We start from the raw sequence: 20,314 nt of genomic DNA, 5'->3' as shown, positions 1-20,314 counted from the left end.
CTGACTCGGCCGATGTGGCGTCTGAAACAGAGAAGTACATACGTAACTATATGGCTGATATGGCATAGATGGCCCAGATAACGCCTAGATATGGCTGAGCCGTGGACCCGCCTGACATCTTGGAGCCTCTAGGTATGTATGATTCTTCCAACAGTTTTCAGCGTTGCCTTTTACATACGAGTACATACCGAAAGCATAAAATCAATTTTGCTATGGTTCACTTTAACTGATCATCAAATCAGCCAATGTGCAAAACGATTTTCGGACAGATGCAAAATCAAGGCCGGAGTTCAAAACAAAAGTTCAAAACAAATTTTGAAATGTTAAATTTTTTCATAACATGTCCAAGTCCTAATGATAAGCCTAAACAGATAATGAACTTGCGTACCGTACCTAGGTACAACCTATGCTACCATATCAAGCATGAATGAATTTTGGCACTGCCGAAGACGGCTTCGCGCCATGTGGTCGAACTGTATTCACTAAAAAACTTCTGAATATTTGGGCCGACAGGAGCAGGGTCGACTCTTGTGAATTTGTTTGCGTGTACAACATACCTGTCAGAAGTAATAGCACCGAGTAGCCGGATATGTTCGAGATTAAAGCCGATCACTTTGCGGAAAAATCACATGGAAGCACCGGCTGGCACTGACGAATGCCGGCCGCGCCACCGCTCTGTGTGTATAGTCCGTCCACTGTCGCTAGGGCCCCGACCTCCCCCACCCCCTCCCCAACAGCGGCCACGACGGATAGCCCCTCCCCACCCCTACCCCAAACGCGGTCACCCGGTATCACCAACAACACTACCCCGGTGCCGGCGCCACGTGCGAGGGGTGGGTCAGTGTGGCAAGGCATTGATCTTCCTCACCTATCAAGGTCTCGGTCAGCGGAGGAGCAGTGACACGGCTCTGTGGACATAACGAGCCATCCTTTCTACAGAAAACGACTGTCAGTTGATGTATCTTCTACGAGAGTGGTCTCCCCACCAGCAGCAATGCTCTGGCCGCGGCGGATCACTGCTGTTTATGTGGCCATTGTTATTCGATGGATGGGGGAGCGGGCCGCCATCCCATTAGGGCTGGGCTGAGAGCATCAGAGCAGTCCGTTCCCGTCACCGTGCCGGCCGGCCCGGACACAGCCGCGGCGGTGTGGAAAGGGCGCTGCCAGCGGACGCAATAAGCGCTTCACATAATTTTTTCTCGTTTAAATGGAGACAAATAAAATCGGCGCACTAACCTTCAGAATCTCAAATTGAGTTCAATGAATAGTTAGATAAAGCCAAAATAATTATCTTCTTCTGGACGAATGTTCTCCAGAATTATGCAAATTTAATCATATCTTTTTATGCCTCACATCTCACGTCTGAAGTGTGAACATTTCTGAGATGTGGAATTTTAGATATGAAATGTCTCGCATCACATCTCAATCTGAGACTTAACCCGCGCCCTGGTGGGGTCTGTTTATAACGCGACCTGGTGGGGGGGGCTATTTTTTGCCCCCCCTCGTATCTCCGAAACTACTAGACGGATCCACAAAATTCAAACGGCGTTCGAAAGGCCTGTCGAATTTGTCGGGGGAAACCAAATTTCATTGACCTCGGGGTCACCGATGACGTCACAGGTCAGGTCAAAGATGACATGTTTCACCGTTCACGGGTCTTCTAGGGAATGCGCTATAACACCGAGGAAAACGCATTTTGTCGAGAATCAGCGGTAGGGTGTCAGTTGCCTAGTGGATATGTTGCTATTAGAGGTCACTGGCAATACCAGGTCAGGTCACAGGTCAGGTCACCAAAGGTCACAGGTCAGGTCACATGAGCCCAACTTTACTAAGGTTGTGTGATACATGTTTTATGGCCAATTTTTCATTTCCAACTCAATGGTGTTGGTTATAAGACTATCAGGTACGGCTTAGGTCACTTTCTGGTGAAGTTCAGGTCAAGGTCAGGTCAAGGTCAGGCCAAAAAAGGTCAAATTTTAAAGTTGATAGTTTTGCATAAAATGGGTATTGATTTGATGCAGCTCGTCACGGGGAGTCTAATGGTGGTCTTTGTTTTGCGCTACGGGGTCTAGTTGCTAAAAATTGAGTTTGAAAATTTGACGTCATCAATTTTGAACAGTTTTTTCGCTATAACTTCGCCAAAAAAAGCGGTATCAATCTCAAATTTGATATGTGGATGGAAGGCGGTAAGGACTATCACATATATTCCGGTTTTTGCGAAATTCAAAAAACTTTTTGGATTTTTCGATGATTATTTCCAAAAAATCTATTTTTTTATTTTTGGGGGTCAAAATCCAAAAATTTCAAAAATCCAAGATAGCAGTTTTGTAGCCCTGTCCAATCTACAGCTTTTATGTCCTTATCATTTTTCTGTATTTGCAAAGCTATAGGCCTGACAGCTCTTCCCGCGAAACCCTTTTTTGGGTCGAAAACGGCAGAACATGACGTCACTCTGACGTCATTTCCGGCCAACCTGTCATAGCCTTTGGAAAAATTGTTGGTCACAATGTGTAAAATTGATGTCCGGGAGGGTACTGAAAGTTTGGTGACGATCGGCGCAGCGGTTCTGGAGATATATTGAAAAGTCTGGAGGGGGGCAAAAAATAGCCCCCCCCCACCACCAGGTCGCGGGTTAAGACCGGCACCGACTAGCTGGCGAAGGATCGGGCCTGCCGTCAAATTGCCTGACCAAATATGACGTCAAATTGATAAAGGAGACGGGGTATGAAGTTTCGTGATGATAGCTGAAACGTTTCATACCAAAACTATTTAAGAAAAAAAGCGAAAAGGGGGTCGGAACTCGGATCCGTCTCCAGGCGGTCGTAGGTTAAAAGGCTAAAGCACAAAGCCAATAAATGCTCTGCCTAGCAGTAGCTATACCGACTGAAAGCTGAGTGATCATTAGCTGACATAATTGAGTAATTGACAATACTAGAAAGTCGATTGACATGATACCTATTGCATATTGCATATTCGAAGCGTCAATTTACGAGAGTAGCACGGAAGTGAAACGAAAAATAAACGTCACCGCCGATTTTTATATCATGCATAGGTAATTATCATGCATAGGTAATGCATATACATATAACATAATAGCTATGTATCTCTTTCTAAAGTCAATGATATTATGTTATTTACGGCTCTTTGTAGGAATAGCGGAAACACCTCTGCTCGGGTTTCACGCACAGGTAAGGAAGCCGCTGCAAGTGACAAGTCAGTGCCGTCGGCGCGCCTGCGCGCTGGGCCCGGCCTGCTCGCCTCGGTCGCTCCTCCACTGAGCGTGCGCCCACCTGTCGGGGAGGCGGCCGACTGCCGCCGACTGGGCCGTGAAGGTGCCACTATCTCACACGGGGGACTGGTATCGCCTGGTGCGGTGGCGGCGCCATGAAGCTGTCCGTGTCCACGTACCGCGCCATTAGTGCCACCAGCGTCAGCCGCCTGCGGCGTCCGAGCAGCATCCAGCAGTCGAGCGAGTCGCTGAGCGGCGCCTCCGGGCCCCTGATCAAGGTCAGACTCACCCTCGGACCCCTGGTCAAGGTCAGAGCCTCGCCCGAGCTCCTGGCCAAGGTCAGAGCCTCACCCGAGCCCCTGGGCCTGGTCGAGGTCAGCTTCGTCCCCACACCCCTGATCATGGTCCGACTCACACCCGGACCCCTGATCAGGGTCAGTTGCGCCCCTGGACCCCGGCCCTGGACCCCTGGTCAAGGTCAGCTTAGCACTACAACACATAAAGGATCAGCACCATTGCATTCTTCACAATTGCATCATTGAAAATACGGGCATTAGTGTTTTTTTCTGTGAGTTTGTGATTGCCTCCTTCCATCCTTCTATACGACCATCAAATAGAAAGATAGAGAAGGGTGCACCGATGTTCTACAGGGTGTTTCACTAAAAGTGTCAAAAAGTAAAAGGTCCTAATGCACATAAAACAATGTTTTCTAAGGACATTTTCACATCATTTCATCCGCGATTGTTGGACATTTGAATATATAAAAATGATATCACCGTCACTCAAACCTATTCCACATATCCGCCCCTTCTTTTGATGCACCGTTTCCGCACGTGTCCGGAGGTGTCTCACAGCCCGTTTCATCTTCAGCGTCCAGACTGTCGGCAAAGCCTTGCATTGTGCTCTTCAGCTCCCGAAGTGATGCGACTTGAGTCTTCGTCAGCTCTGCGAGAGCTACTGACCAAAACCAGAAGTAAAGCGGTGACAGATCGGGTCTTCGCGCTGGCCAGGGGCGGGCGGTGAGGCAGCTGATTATTGGGCCCGAGAACTTCTGTTCCAGCCAGTTCTTGGTGGCTACAGCCGTTACAGTGGTTGTTTTTGATAACTTGTAAGGGCTTGGCTATTTCTGATGCTGAAATAAGCTTCTTGTTATCTTAAAGGGCCCTAAAAAAGACCCTGACCTTTTCAACCATTTCCGCCGAGAGGTGGTGGCGACCTGCCTTTTTTTTACTGGAGCCGGCATCAAAGGAACCCTTTTAAACCTCTCAGGGAGCGATTTGAAACTTTTATAATCTGTGTCGTAGCGAGGTGAGAGAGTGAAACGTTTCCTGAAAAGTCGGCGTACGGTTTCAATGTTTCTGATAGCACCAACTGTAAGTGTAATCCACCGCTCCTGTTGCGGTGTAAATAACCTGTTCTTGTTCTGTTTAAGGATAAAAAACGACTAGTAACTTTGGCCTCCTGCCCTCGCTCCGTATGAGTGTAAAATATATCTTAAATGACTTAAGCATAAATGTCCAAAAATTTGCAACAAAGCCACGTGCGCAACCACGTGCTTTGCATATTTTATATATCTTTAATAAGCATTTACTTTTTGACACTTTTAGTGAAACACCCTGTATATACTGTACTGTGGGTGCGCTCTTCCAAGCAAGTGTTGGTTGGCGGTAAAGCATAAGGTAACCGCCAAGTGGTAAAAGCGTAAGGATAGCATAAGGGCTATAGGAAATGATGCGTCCGATTTTACTTGAATTGTGCTTACACCTTAAATCAAGGTTCCTAGTGCATTGGAATCGAGCAGAAGTTGTCACACATGCATTATAGCGAGTGACTTTTATCCCTTTATTAAATGTTAATTCTGGTTACCCTTGTCTCGCTGGGCCCCTGGATTTCCTGGGGGGGGGGGGCGGAGGTCAACACCCCCTTTGAACTCGACTTCTGGGCGACGTAGCAACAAACAGTAGGGTGAAGTCGTATAAGAGTAGGGTAGACCGGGGCAAGTCGCCCCGCCGAGGTAAAACGCCTCACCGATGTTTCTCGGAACTGGCAGAGTTCTGGGGATGACATCCTCTCTTCTATAAAACATGCACTATATGATCATTATATGAGCAGACAGGAAAGACATTGTGATGACTCTTTCGGGAGATATAGCCAAAAAATGTGTTTTTTGAGTGATTTTTATGTTTTGTTGTCAGATTATGCATCATGGCGTTCTTTTATGGTCCACATCAGGTTAACGACTTTTATGTATTTTGAACAACTATTGTCTAACGCTTATCATGCCGGGTTGGTTCGTGTTAAATTATGTCTTGCTGGAGTGCAAAGCGTTGTTCTGTGACCGAACTACGTGATGGGGTAAAACGCCCCAGTAGGTCGCGGGGCAAAAAGCCCCATGGGGCGTTCATTACCTCATGTGTTGTTCGGGCTACCCACTTTCTAATGTTCGGTAGCTGGCGAACAGTAAGTTTCTATGCCTTTATGTGTATTTTTCTCAGCAACTGGATGGCAAAGGAAATATTCTGTAAACATTTGCATTGCAATAATTTATTATTTGGTCTTATGAGGCAGGTGAAAAACCTGCTCATACAATAGCGTCATAGCTGAACACCTGACAGGATGGAATGTGCTAACTTCAGAGCCGTGCCTCCAGAGGTCTAACGGACCTCTCACATAAGATTAAGCCAACTACCATGTTAAATCTGTAATCTAAAGTATGGGGCTACTTGCCCCAGGCCGTGGGGCGTTTTGCCCTGAGGTTGGGGCAAAATGCCCCATTTGCAGTTGCTTCACAAATCACTTCCTAGCTTGGAGTCCGATCATTAGTGAATGAATTTGAGGGGTGCAATTTAAAGTAAAATGTCCAAAGAACGCATTGAGCACAAATTTGGCCTTCCAGGTGATGTGGGACAAAATTTATGCAGCAAAATAAATTATCTGGGGCGTCTTGCCCCCAGGCTACCCTACGCACTTAGTGGATTTCTTGCTCTCATTTGTTTAATATTTGAAGGAAAGAAATCGCAAATAGGGAATGTTAAAGTTCATTGAATTAGCCATCAACCCATGGGGCAGCGATCCTTCAGCGTAAATGGAAGTGGTCTAAAACTGACATTTTCTGAACCGTTGCACTTGCGTACTCTTACCGTATGGGGTGTGTAAGAGTACGCACGCCAGGCGGGTGGAGTACGCAAGCATATGAACACACACCTATGCAGCTTGCACTGTCCAAATGCTTAACTTCAAACTCAGAAGGCATTTAAGTTAATTCTAGTATCCAAAAAGAAAAACATAAAATAAATCTTTCAAGTCTATAAATCAGGATATAATCATGTCGTGTGTTTCTTAAAAAAAATGCACAATCAAAAAGGAGAATAACTCGTATTTGGAAGAATTTTGGGTACGCATCTGCGACTGCATCACAGTGCTCCATTGATGATATACCTACAAAACAAACGTCATTGAGCGATAGATTAATAATTCTATATTTCTGTATATTCGATTTAATGTATAATTCTGCGTACTCTTACCCTCCTGAACAGTGCGTCCTCTTACCGTATATGCAATTCGCGCACAAAACAACCCCAAAACGTTGTGCAAAACTTCGCAAACAGAATATTGCACTGTACAGTATTTCCCCAGATAACCTCACAAGTTTCCCACAGCAATCACGGAAATGTACCTTATCTCAACTGCCAAGTATCAAAATTATTGTACCATATCATAATAATATCATAACGCTCGAAAATGATATTCATCGCCTTAAACTCAACAGCGTCGCCGCTCAACGCCCACGTTCCGTTGGTGACATGCACGCACTGGCGGCTTCATGTCACTTCATGAACTCGACAAACCCGCGATGCTAAGCAACCGAAACAGCTGATGCGTACTCTTATCGCCCGCGTACTCTTACCCGCCCTTACCCTAGGCTATATTCGAAAGACCATCAAGTGCTGACGGAAAAACATGGTTATTCCTTAGGTCAGGTCAAAGGTCAGGTCACCAGATGTCATCGAAAGTCAAAGTTCACCGATTTCAATAATTTTCGACAAATTGGTGCATATCTTGGGAACGGATAGAGCTACAGCGCCGCAGAAAAACAATCGATACCAAGTTCTCTAAACGTTCTATTGGATTTTTTTCAGATTCGAGTTAATGTCAACGGTTTAGCCCACAGAGGTAAAAACCGCCTAGGTTGACGAGTTTGCGGACAACGTTTTTCTGCAACAGCCTTTTATCCAAACTTTGCATATTTATTTTACTGGTATTATGTTGCCCTCGTCGAGACACTCTTAAATATAATTTGACCTTAAAAGGTCTTTCAGAAAATTTAAGCTGAGCTCAATTATTTGACCGAAAAAGGTTGTGTTGCATACATTTGACCTGCATCGTTGAGTTGTCCGCTTCCAATGTCCTTTCATCGACCTAGCATTTCTCTATCAGGACTTATTAAAAAAAACTGCTTTTATGAGTTAACCCGCGCGGGGCTGGGGGGGGGGAGTAAATTTTACCCCCCTCGCGAATTTTTGCAATATCTCAAAAACGGCGGCGCGCAGCGCCGCCAAACTTTCAGTACCTTTTCTTACATCAATTTGACACGTTCCCTGAAAATTTGAGCGAAATCTGTCGGAAAGTTTTTGAGAAATTGACGTTTTAGTGACGTCATGTTCGCCATTTTCGCCTCAAAAACGGCAAAAGTTCAAACGCCGCTAACATCTTCATCTTTAAAGGAATCAAGACGTAGCAAAAAAGGTTATACGTAATTCTACTTTGTCTATCAAATGGCTATCTCGGTTTTTTGAAAATTTTGGATTTTGGCCCAAATTTTTTCAAAAACCTGCTTTCTTGGGAACATAATTATAAAATCCAAAGTTTTGAGTGTATCGAACAAACCGGAATATATGTCAGAGAAGTGGTCTATGTGCATCTACATAGCAATTTTTAGAAGAATCGGTTCAAAAATGTGGGAGTTATTCAAGATTTTATGACGTCACGACACACCAAAATTTTGAAAAATGATTTTTTTTGAAGGTTTTAGACCTCGTACGGAAACAAAAATAGCACCATTCGATTCGCCGTGAAAAACTGCATCAGATAGACACCTTTTTAGGCTTTAACAACCAACTTCAAAATTTGACCTCACTTGACCTGACCTTGACCTGACCTCGACCTGAAATTCATCCAGAGGTGGTCCATATCACTTATTGAGTGTGCCTATTGAATTCTATGAGTAAAATGACCCATAAAACATGTGTCGCACATGCCCTTTTCCATATTTTGTTTTTTGGTGACCTGACCTGACCTGACCTGACCTTGACCTTGACCACTGAATGATATTGTATGCAACGAATATTGTCTTGGTAGCCTAAGAACACGTTTTGGGCAATCAGTCTTAGTCGATGACTCCATTCTTCGGCAACTACGGTGCAAGGCCGATACTGTAGAAACTTGCAATTTGTACCCTTGACCTGACCTTGACCTTGACCTCAAACTTTAAATTAAGTACATGTTTTTAGTAGTTCGTGATGAAATCTTTCGATTGGCGTTTGATTTTTCCAAATCGGACCATTAGTTCGGGAGATAACAGGGGGGGGGGGGGTAAAATTTACCCCCCCCCCCAGCCCCGCGCGTTCGGCTGGAGACCCCAGCCCCGCGCGGGTTAAAGGTGACCTGAGGGGCACACATAGGGGCTACGGATGCTATTTTACGATTCAGTGTGTCATGCTCACCTATGACCCGAGATTTGGGTATGTCCTTCGTCTAAAAGATTCCCAGTGCAATTTTCCCCCATTTAATTATTATAGAAAGGTAGCAAAATTAACCAGGCCTTAGGTCACCGGTATAAAAAATCCGAAATCTTCATTTCCAACCGACTTTTGCTCTTATCAATCACAAAGGGTTTCAAAGTGATCATTCGGTCGATGTAGCTTTCGCGAGCATTACCTATACTATATGTAACTTTTTTTCTGAGATAAGGTCACTTGACCATGGTGACCATGGTGACTTGAGTTGACTTACTTGAAAGACCTGCGGTTTGAAATTTTCACATGTGAAAAAGATGCATGATAAGGTGAGCTCCGCCGTTTTTTATATGTTTGCGGAAAGTCCCCTTCAACTACCGTAGAACAGCGAAGCACTGCACAAAGCGCTACTGATGCGCCGTTTTGTTTTTGCTGTTGCGCAAAAATGCCAAAAATAAATCAACTTTGCTCAAAAGTACACAACGCTAGCTTCTCAATATCTTGAAATGACACTCTACACCCTGTGACGTGGCTTTGAGCATGATGATAATCAATAAAATGTTGAAATTGACCTGATGCTCAAAACAGATGGTTGAGAAATTAATCGATCGATCAAAATTAATATTTATCATTCAATTTAAATCGAAATTAATATAAAGTAATTTGATCTAATTAATCGAAAAAGTCTTATGGACTCGAAAAAGTCTTATGGACTTTTTCGATTAACATCTCTTACCTTTGACTATTATGAGCAAAAGGTCAATTTGAACATTTTGATTAAGAAATAACATTACCAAAATCGAAAAAGCTAAATATTTATTCGTTGGTATTCGTTGCTATTCGATAAGATACAAAAAAGTGATGAATTTTCGGTCATGGACCTTCTTCTGATCTAACTATGTTTTTGAAGTACAATTCGAACAAGATTCCTAGCGAACACATCTGCAAATAAAAGTTTCTTTGCCCTAACCAGCACATGCACAATACACAGCGACATCTTCCTAATGCATAAACAGCCTATGTACCCTTCATGTGGCCTAGATAGTCGATAACTTTTGTTGTCACATATTTCGCTCATTAATAACACACATTAGCATTACACAATGCACAGACACTTAAGGCTCAAGCCGACTACATCAACAAAAGACTATCGTGGCAGGTCAGGTCAGCGAGTCTATAGCAGTGGCCAGGACATCAAATTCTCGTTCAGCGCAGGTTTCCTATCACGAATAAACAGCGATTCGGTTATCTTCCGGTCTGGGTGATCCCGCGTTCTCTGAAGGATCGAAATGCGAAGCAGAGACTTGTTTTTTATCACTCCCTCATGCTCAGTCCGGAAGTGATCCCCGAGAGGGGTATTTTCAGTGTCAGCCAACATGCTTCTAATGTGTTCATTGAACCTTAGCCTGACCGGTCTTTTGCTTTCTCCTATATATGTTTTACCGCAAATTTCGCATGTCACTTCATACACAACGTTTTTGTCTGTGCACTTCCCACCCGATATGGCCAAACACGTCGGACATGCCCTGGAGCCAGCGGGACAAGGAGGCTTGGTGAGATCTGAAGAGACAAGGGATTTTTTTATCTTTAAGGGATTTAACCCTCGCCGGACCTATTGGTTTTCTACATACGCGCCGGCCGAGGGGGGGGGGGGGCGGGTACGACCCCCCCCCCCTCGCCGTTTCGCCCCTGGTGGAGCTAGCGCGTCGCGGAAAAAACGAGCGTGTGCGCCGTTACGAGACGCAGAGATTGGTACCCGATTTTAAGGTCCTAGGTCAACCGGTGACCTCTGAGGTCAGGTCAAGTGCCCCAAGGTACGGTTCAGTTTTTGGTGAATAACTTCGCAAAAAAACGGCCGCAGAGCGCCGATTTTGGCAGCATCGTGTTCGTCTCGCTCAGGCGCGTCGAATGATATACTTTTTGTCCGGGTCAGGTCAACTTGGGGTGTTGACCTCAGGTCAAGGTCAGGTCAGCACCCCCAGGTCACGAAGTTGGTCGAAAGAGGTCATGTCGCATATCATTCGATTCGGCAGGTCTTCCTGAGTCTATTGGTGGCTTTCCTGGCTCGCTAGCTCAATTTGATCGGGAGTTATTGACGAAAAACTAATATGACCTTGATGACGTCATAAATGACGTCACGCAAGGTCAACATTGCAAAAGTGACGCATCTAACCTTGCAAGGAGTGCATCAAATCACGATTCTGTGTGCTTGAGATAGTTGGAGATCGTTCCCGGCGCCAGAATAGCAGTTTTCATTTTTCCCCATTGACTTATAATGGTGAGGTCACGAAAATGACCTGACCTCATATGACCTTTAGGAAAAATCCGAGATATACAAGTTGTGGGACTCATAATGGATACTAGATCCTGCAAGTTTCATTTCCCTGTGACATCTCCTCTGGCAGTGAGGGCGTTGCGAAGTTGCGACATCTTAAGACCGTGCAGAGGTTCACTTATGACGTCATAGGTCAGTGACCTGACCTGACCCAAAAATGCGGTTGGTGTCAAAAGATCCGGCTTGGATCAAAGGTCAGGTATGCCAAGTTTCAGCTCTCTATCGCCAGCGTGTTCGGAGCTATCGCGAAAAAACCCTATGGGGGGGGGGGCGGCACCCGCCCCCCCCTCGGCCGGCGAGGGTTAAGGGATTTATTAAGGGATTTTTTAGAAGGTCCGTGACCGAAAATTCATCACTTTTTTGTATCTTATCGAATAGCAACGAATACCAACGAATAAATATTTAGCTTTTTCGATTTTGGTAATTTCAAGGAGATCCGGTCATTAAAACTTGTGTATTACGCTTGTATTATGCTCCTTGCTCAAGCACTCAACAGATTGAGAAATAACATTGTATGAAAATGAAATTGATTCACTCTCAAATTACGATTTATTGACATTTTCGTAGGCTCACTTTTACAGAACACCCTGTACTGTGCATAAGGTAAGCTGAAACAGTAACCCGCAAATAACGGCGAAATAAACGAGTAGAGGGCTGCTGCCCAGTACCCACTGGGCCGTGGACGCTTGCAACGCTGTTGGTAAGCAGCGCCATGATCGGACACTCAACTAAACTGCCGAGCTGGCCAACAGAGTCTAGGAAAGCCACTGCTACGGAATTTCATTTTACAACGGATAGGAGCGATGACTCGGACACAGATTCTCCGGCGCAATGGACCTTGAGCCGTCCAATCGACACCAGAGGAATGTGGACGCTTGACGGGTATGCCTTGACATTTGACAACTTATTAGACCAATGTGGTCCAGATTTCAGTGAGCTTCGTAAGCGCCCGTGCTGTTGCCACGGCTGTTGCCTGCCTTGCGCTAACAGACAACAGCGCATAGATACGTGACGCTTTGGCTAGTCGGAGCCTTTTGGGCTCCACAGCGCATTCACTACTCTACTGTCCGCGAGCGCCTTGTGAGGCTTGACAACTCGCTCGGCGACGGCAGAGAAGCCGTACGATGTCCTGCCTTCGATGTCAGGTCACATCCTCGCTCCGACTCTCTCTCTCTCTCTCTCTCTCTCTCTCTCTCTCTCTCTCTCTCCTCTTCAGACAGCTCTAAAGCCTTTGTCTTCCCCATGCTTTTGAGCTGCGTGCGGATCTTGTTATCAGTCTCTTCGATCCGATCACGGATATACCTACATCAATAAGAAAGGCGAGATCGGGAGCGCCGGGCTTTTTCAAAGGTAAGCAGGTGTGACAAAAGGAATCCCCCGTCCTCTATACGTGCTCGACTATTTCTTTTGACATCCTCGCTGAGAGCGACCGTTAAATTAACGCATCGTGTGGCGTGTGCATTGTATATAGGATAAAACATCACATTGAATAATTTTTCTCACAAGGGTGCGGCCGTATAACGACTTCCATTCCACGATTTAGATTTACCGATCTCAATCTTTGATCTACTCGCGTTGCCTTGATCGCCTTGATCACGTCGACGGCTTTGCCTTTTCACTGATGCGCCTCTGATCTGCTCACTGATCCGCGCTAGTAAATGATGTCGCTCAAAGTCGCGAACGGGACGGCATCACCGTTCCGTGGTGGTGGTAGCTAGCTAAATATCGCCTCACTTTGTGATAGTTATATGTATTTACTTTGGTACCGTGAGTACCTACCAATATCACTAGAACGTCCGTACGAACTTTGCACTTTTTCATTGAACAATGGCAAACATGACCTAGGCCTAGCCGTTGTTGCATTCTTTCTTAAAGCCATCTTAAAGACACGAAGGAGTGACAAAAATGCATAAATTTGATATAGGTACAGCCCACCGCTAAAGTAATGTAGGGTTTTACCAATCTCAACGGTTGGCTTTGACTGGCGATTGTTTAATGCAGAGTGATCGAAAAGAAGATGTGAATAGCTAAAGCTGCAGCTGCAAGGGTGACGATACATATATGTAAGCTACATTCAAAGTTTCATTGTAGTCTGGCTAATCGTTCCTAAGCTTCATAAGCAGAACATACCCATGACTGAAACCCCACATTACTTCTGCTGTGGACTGTACATCAACGAGCTGTACTGGTGCACGTACGCGGTTGCACATTTAGCACAGTCTGCGCATCTTATTAAACAAACGCATATTCCTGAGAAAACAGATCTGTGATGATATAATGAATCCTATTCTGGGACCATTTTAGATCAAGCTCTACAAGTCGAAATCCACTGAACCGGAACCTTGTGTTTGCCTTGAGATCCAGCGATATACGAGCATGCAATATGCATCCAGTCTTTCTATATGCAAAGACTGCAAAGTGGGTCCGTACTTATCTAAAATCTCTGTGCTTGGTTTGTCACTAGTTACTATGAATAGCGTAGCCAGTTTCTGTCTACAACATTTTTTTTTTTTCTTAAGAGCGGGATTCTATGGAATCATAGATCGTACACTCCACCTCTCTTTGAGCTTTACTGAGATTGCAGATTACTGAGATACTGAGATACAGACCGGTGAAGTAAACAGTCTACGTCTACGTAAACCACAGTCTACGTAAACCATGGTCCATGGCTTCATGCTCATGCTTCAGGCTTCATGCTGCATCTTATGTAACTCCTCATTTAAATAAGCATCTTTTAGTCTAGTTCCGGCTCTAAGCATGCACCTTGTTTAGATGAACATGGCCCGTAGAAGTAAGCCTACTATCACCCTCTTAAATTGATTAAAGCTCCGAGAGTACATCGGTATCTACGTCGAAGTGCACTTCAATCGGGTGTGCCCTGCCGATGGGCGGCGCTACGTTGCCGGAGCGACCGAGCTGGCCAATCGGTCGGAATGGTGTCCTGTTGGGATGAGATCCAGCCGCGCGACTGCGACTAATGAGGTGCAGCTGGCGGCGTGGCACGGCGCGCGCCACAGCCGCTCCACTGACGGACCGCCGCGCCTCCCGACCGGACGGCCGCCGCTCTGCAGCCAATATCGGCGCCGCCACCCTAGATTCTATTATATTACTCAGATACGCCGTGCATCCATAGGGTCGTCGTAGTGCTTCGCTGGTGCTAAGTTGGTGTGGATGTCTGTGGTGGCCGCTGTCCTTCAAGGCTTCGGGCAAGGTTAGATACCATATGAAGAAAAATTCTTCTTAACTTCAACTGAATTTCGCTTTTCTTTGGCACAATTTTCCCGCATCAGCTGTTTATCTATGTTATACAATGATCTAAAACCCACCAAAACTTCATTTTTGAACGGTCCGTCGTCGATCTGAGAAGCCTGGCATGATATGTGCATTAAGCACTGTGCATGGATCCGAGAAAAAATGGATCTTGGATCTGATTTCACGGATCCTGATCTCCGATCCGATGGATCATAGATGCAGCTCTTTAATTTATCGAAAGATCTGTTGGAATAATAGATCCCATTCTTATTGTTTACATGATATCCAGTGAGATAATATAGATCCTCACTTTTTTGCCAGCAAAGATATCCCAAAGATTCGCTTGTTGCAGCTCACATAGCTTCTGTTTTAGTAATGTCATGTAATTGCACGTCTTAACTCATAATTTTGTGGCACTTATTTACATAGAAACACTTGGAAACGTGACTTCAAATGTTCTACATGGTGGGATCCACTCGGACATAGACCCCTGTTCTTGGTTTATTGTCAGATGCTCTGAGATCATAGATTCAGATTTTTCACGCGGGATTCGGTGGGATCATAGACCATAATGTGCTGACTGCTGTTTCCTTCGAGATCCACTGAGATCATATACCTATCCATTACATGGATCCATGCACATATCTGATGTCGATCGAAGCGAGGACCGCTGAGGATCATGAACCTCTGCTGATGCCTGATAATGGTGAAAGGCCGTACAAAACTCATATGCTGATATGCCCCTACATTGCTACAAGTGCCGCATTATTTGCATTATTCTCAACTATCTATCTCTCAGTGAAGACCTTCAGAAGGCTAAAATGCTAGATTTCAACTTAAACTGAGGCTAAAATATCAGTTTTGCAGTAAGCAACTGATCCTAAACACGTGCTCTCAGTATACAGTGCCGCACCCTAAAATGATGCAGAGACGGTCCCGCAAGTGTAGACAGTGTGAGCAGCCGACACCAATATTTTACAAAATTTGCTTGAAAGTGTTAGCACTGTGGCATTCTCTGGCAGTGCAGAGTCAAATGTGTCGGGCGATAATGAGCCACCGAGTGAATAATGACGTTTTCCGCCCAAGGCAATGTTAGCTATTGCCCGACAGATTTTAGTTCCATGGCATTACCATTATTATTATTGTGCATTATTTAATTCGAGCCGCCCCTTAAAATGATATTATTTGCTCTTACAAATGACTTGTATTAGCCCTTATTAACGGCTTGAATGCCGAATAATGGAAACAGACTCTCTGGCCCATATTCCCACATTCCCAGGCAAAACACACAAGTTGTTAAGTAGAGACCCCAGAGGATTGGGTTGCTTTTTCTGGTGAGGCACATCCACTTTTCACGTGACAGTCGGAAATGAACGAGTGTCGCGACTTATAGTGGAACGGTGACTTCCCAGCCGGCACGACTGGTCGCAAACTTGTCTAATTCAACTGAAGTTAAACGCAAAGACTGTTACATAATGTGCAGAAGCATCCGTCTTTCGAAATGCTGAGGATCTTTCCATCCCATTCTCCAAGTGCCTCTGACTGGGCCATTGGTCATCTAGCAGGCCTGCCTAGCACAACCAACACTGTGTTCATCAGTAAATCTTGAGACTACATATGTAGCTTACACTGAAATCAACTGAGCTTGGGCTTAGATGTCACTTTGCAAGACTACTCTGTACCCAAACACGTCACATTTTGCACGTCAAGCAATTGATCTGCATTATAGTGTTGGTTTAGGCCAGCTAATGCCCAATATCTACACAATCTAGCGACTCAGTGGAATGTTTTGTCATGCCCGATCAGTGATCACTTATCAGTCAGTCGTGATAACCAGGATTGCGCAGGCCACGAGTGGTTAAACGAGCACACGATTTGTCATTAGCCTGCGGGACTAATGAATCCTTGTTAGGGATGTTCCTTGTTTGCCATGAGTGGTATATTCAGATACCATTAATTCATAGTCATTGGTACTTACAGACAGGGTTTGTAATTACTAATTAGCTAACACTCAGTTTTGCACATAAAGTCACCACATGTAGCTGACTTTTGTATACCTAAAGGTGCTAGTGAAGCATGGACAATGAAAATTTAAAGCATTGGAGGATCCAGATCTACGGTATCGAGTTTTTATAGGAGGGCATTGTCTGCCAAACTTTCGCAAAAAAATAAAAGGTTTTAATTTATTCTTAATTGCACTGCTAAATAAAACTTTTTTCTTAATACATTGTGTTTCTAACAAGGGAAGTGTACAATTTTCTACAATGCCAAACACTGTAGGGCTTCTGGTAGCGCTGGATCCGACGATGAATCCAAATTCTCTGTCATGGCTCGTCAAAGCAACTCTGCGGAGCACAGGCATTGTCAGCGGCTATTTCTGTTTCCAGACATAGCGTACGAATTTGGCAGGTAGCTGAGGCCCGTCGCCGTACGGCTTCGAATGGCAAGTCCGAACTGTCCGACCGGCCCGACGCACTGTCTGGTGAAGCCGGTCGACTTCTGAGGGACGGCGCGTCCGTACGGCCCGTGGAGTTCGGCTGTCATGGCGCGTCCGCCCGGCGCGGGCCTCTGTCCCCCTCACCGGGCCCGCCAGGGCGGGGCCACGCCGCCGGCACAGCGGCGGACGGGCTCAGCGGCGGCGACTGGAGACGGTAGCAGCCGCCTGGCACGGCCCTCGGCCAGCACAGCACAGCAGGCACCCGGCGCAGCCGCCTCCCTTCCCACCATCACGGTAAGGGGCACAGCGACCTTCCCCAACGTCACGGTAAGGGGCACAGCGACCTTTCTGTCACGGTAAAGGGCACAGCCTCCCTTCCGACCCTCACGGTGAGAGAAACGGTCACACTTTCCAATATCACGACAAGGGAAGACGCTCACAGTTCCCAATATGACGGTAAGGAGCGAGGCCAGTGTCTTTTCTTTCCCCACCATCACGGAATGGACTTCCTTTTCCGCTGTCACGGTGTTGGGCAGGCTCACTGCTCAAGAAACCAACATTACATACTGGCTCCGCCCATGGCGGTAACGATCTACTTGCACAGTTGGGCACTTTCCCTTTGGTAGGACAACTGAAATAACGTGCGTCGCCATAAATAGCTGATAAGGTAATGCGATAATGTTATGCTGCTTAACATCGCATTGCTGGCTGCAGCAAAGGTAGACAAGTAGGTATATGGCGATGCAGACTGACCCGACGCAAGCTTACAGTTACAGTTATTATGAAAAAGATTTGTCTGAAATATTCTACACTTAGTCCTTAGGGAAACTAACATTCCATCAGAAGGCTGCATTTGGGGGGCCAGCAAAGGTGTTAGTTTACTTTACCTCAACACAATAACAACTTTGTTACCCTCGTAAATGACGATTCCATTACATGACCCATCCGTTAAAGTGACCATCCCACCTTAACATAAGTTTTGAGTTGAGATAGCCAAAATAGGGTCCCTGGCTTGCACTTACCGGTTTGAGCACTCACAAGATCGGGAAATGCCTCAAAACGAAACTATCTACTTTCAAAGTTGCAACACTTGGATTCAGAGTGGCTAATGCATTAGAATGCCGTCTCTGAATGTGTGACGTCGGCGCATATCTAACGATTTTAAATCGTCTACTAAAACGTTTGGTAGCACGCGTTGGTATATGTTGCTTTGCGCGCAACAAGTGCCGCACTTTTAAATAAAGTCGCTAGGAACAACGGAGATCCCAAAAAGCAAAAAGAAAACAAAAGTAAAAGTCTAATATATTGAAAACTGGTGAATATTTTTTCGCTGAAATTTGGTAGATATTCGTTTTTGCTCTTTCTGAACCGAGCGACATCACTTTCATGCCAATTCATTAACTTTTTTGAAGGTGGGAGCCGGGAGGGTCCCTTTAGGTAACACGCGCAAAAGAAGGGTTCCGAGAACTACTCCCAGGGGAAGGGGGAAGGTGGCGAATGTCGCCCGCTAATATCTCAGCCAGTAGCGGCGGAACACCCTCAATTAAGGGGGGCACTGCCGACTTTTGGTCCCATTCTTTCCATGCAACGCCCATAGGGCTAATGTTAAAGGGACCCTCCCACCTTCAAAAAAGTTAATGAATTGCCATGAAAGTGATGTCGCTCGGTTCAGAAAGAGCAAAAACGAATATCTACCAAATTTCATCGAAAAATATTCACCGGTTTTCAAGATATTAGACTTTTACTTTTGTTTACTTTTTGGGATCTCCGCTGTTCCTAGCGACTTTATTTGAAAGTGCGGCATTTGTTGCGCGCTAAGCATCATATACCACCGGGTGCTACAAAACGTTTTAGTCAAACATTTAAAAATCGTTAGATATCTGCGCTGACGTCACACATTCAGAGGGGTATTCCTATGCATTAGCCCCTCTGAATCAAAATGCTGCAATTTTGAAATTCAATATTTCCGATTTAAGGCATTTCTCGGTGTTGTAAGTGCCGAAACCGGTAATTGTGAGCCAGGGACTCCATTTTGGCTATCTCAACTCAAATCTAATGTTAACCCTCGCCCGCAGAGTGCGTCTAGCGGCTGGTAGGGACAATTACGAGACAGTGGTTGCGCGCTATATACAAACTGAATTATTGCAAGGCTACTAAATCAAAATGTTTTTACGCATTGGTATCTTCGGTCTTTGTTATTGTTTGGGCTGGCTGGCTGCCAACAGGTGTGCGTTTGTTATTTATTTTTGTTTTCGACAGGAAGAGACAGCTCACAATTGCGAAGAGATCAAGGAAGATATTACCTTTTTGACATTGACACACTCAGAAGATTGGTGGAAAATGTGATGAGATTGAGGTATTTAAAGATTGAGATGAGGAGTGAGTGAGCGTTGGTTTTTATTTTTTGTTTCCATCAGAAGATGGATTGAAATATGTGATAAATAGGTACTCCAGAGATGATTGTACCTAAATGAAGATCCGAGTTGAAATGGAAAAAGCAAGAGAAAACAGTTATTATTATTGTTACGGTAGTTCGGTTGATTCTGCAAGCACCTTTGTCATAACCACAAGTATGGCCGTTTTCACGACGGAACTTTCGCAGAGGAACTTATTTGATACCTAAAAAATACCTACCCTTAGAGGCCTTAACATCCCTCAAACTGAAATATTTTATGTTCAAAATAATTTTAGAAGTTTAAATCCGGGCATTTTTTGCCCTCAAATCACTTATTTATTTACAAACACAGCAATTTTTGGTTCTAGTAGCCCACCTTTCGACTATGAGGTATTAAATCAGCGTGGCAACTTGCTCCCTCTTTGCTCCCTCGGGTATCTAATTCCGGAATTCTTAAAAACAAGGAAAGTATATATCGAGTTCTCTTTTATACCTATTCAGTTATGTTTTAATGGTGATTAAAATATGACAACTTTTTTAATTACATTTCATATAAGAAAACACGCAAAACAATGAAACAAAAATAACTACGGCAGATAATTACCTTCAGGTATCTAATTCCGACCAATCATCACCTCAGTAGGATATGACGTCATACAAGAATGGTGGTGAGGGCCGTTTGCAGTCCCGGCCGGTAGGTCACGTGACCGCCGGGCGCCTCGGGTCACGCGGCGGTCGGGAGTCGGACGCGGGGCGTGGTCGCGGGCGGACGCGCGGGGCATCATGCTTTGCTTTGCTTGCTTTGTCAACTTCATATAACTTACTATCGCATTCGTGTGAAAGCCAAACACTGCGCAGTGCCCTTAGAAATTGAGTTTTGGAAAGCTCAAGTCCCTATAGCTCCTCAGGTCGGCAACAGTTGAAGCCTCAT

At 45.2% G+C, this 20,314-nt stretch overlaps 1 protein-coding gene across 1 annotated transcript in view; it reads left to right on the top strand.

The window, feature by feature from the left end:
- Positions 1-3,341: 3,341 nt before the first annotated feature.
- LOC122387749 (cyclic nucleotide-gated cation channel beta-1-like) overlaps positions 3,342-20,314 on the top strand; it is a 77,724-nt gene continuing 60,751 nt past the window's right edge. Inside the window, exon 1 of the mRNA XM_043378199.1 lies at positions 3,342-3,507. Within this exon, the coding sequence (XP_043234134.1) occupies positions 3,385-3,507 (123 nt within the window). The 5' untranslated portion in view covers positions 3,342-3,384. The remainder of the gene's footprint in view (positions 3,508-20,314) is intronic.

Source organism: Amphibalanus amphitrite, unplaced genomic scaffold, assembly GCF_019059575.1.
Source record: "Amphibalanus amphitrite isolate SeventyFive unplaced genomic scaffold, NRLGWU_Aamphi_draft 000296F_arrow, whole genome shotgun sequence".
NCBI classification, from domain to species: domain Eukaryota; kingdom Metazoa; phylum Arthropoda; class Thecostraca; order Balanomorpha; family Balanidae; genus Amphibalanus; species Amphibalanus amphitrite.
This window is presented reverse-complemented; position numbering and strand designations above follow the sequence as displayed.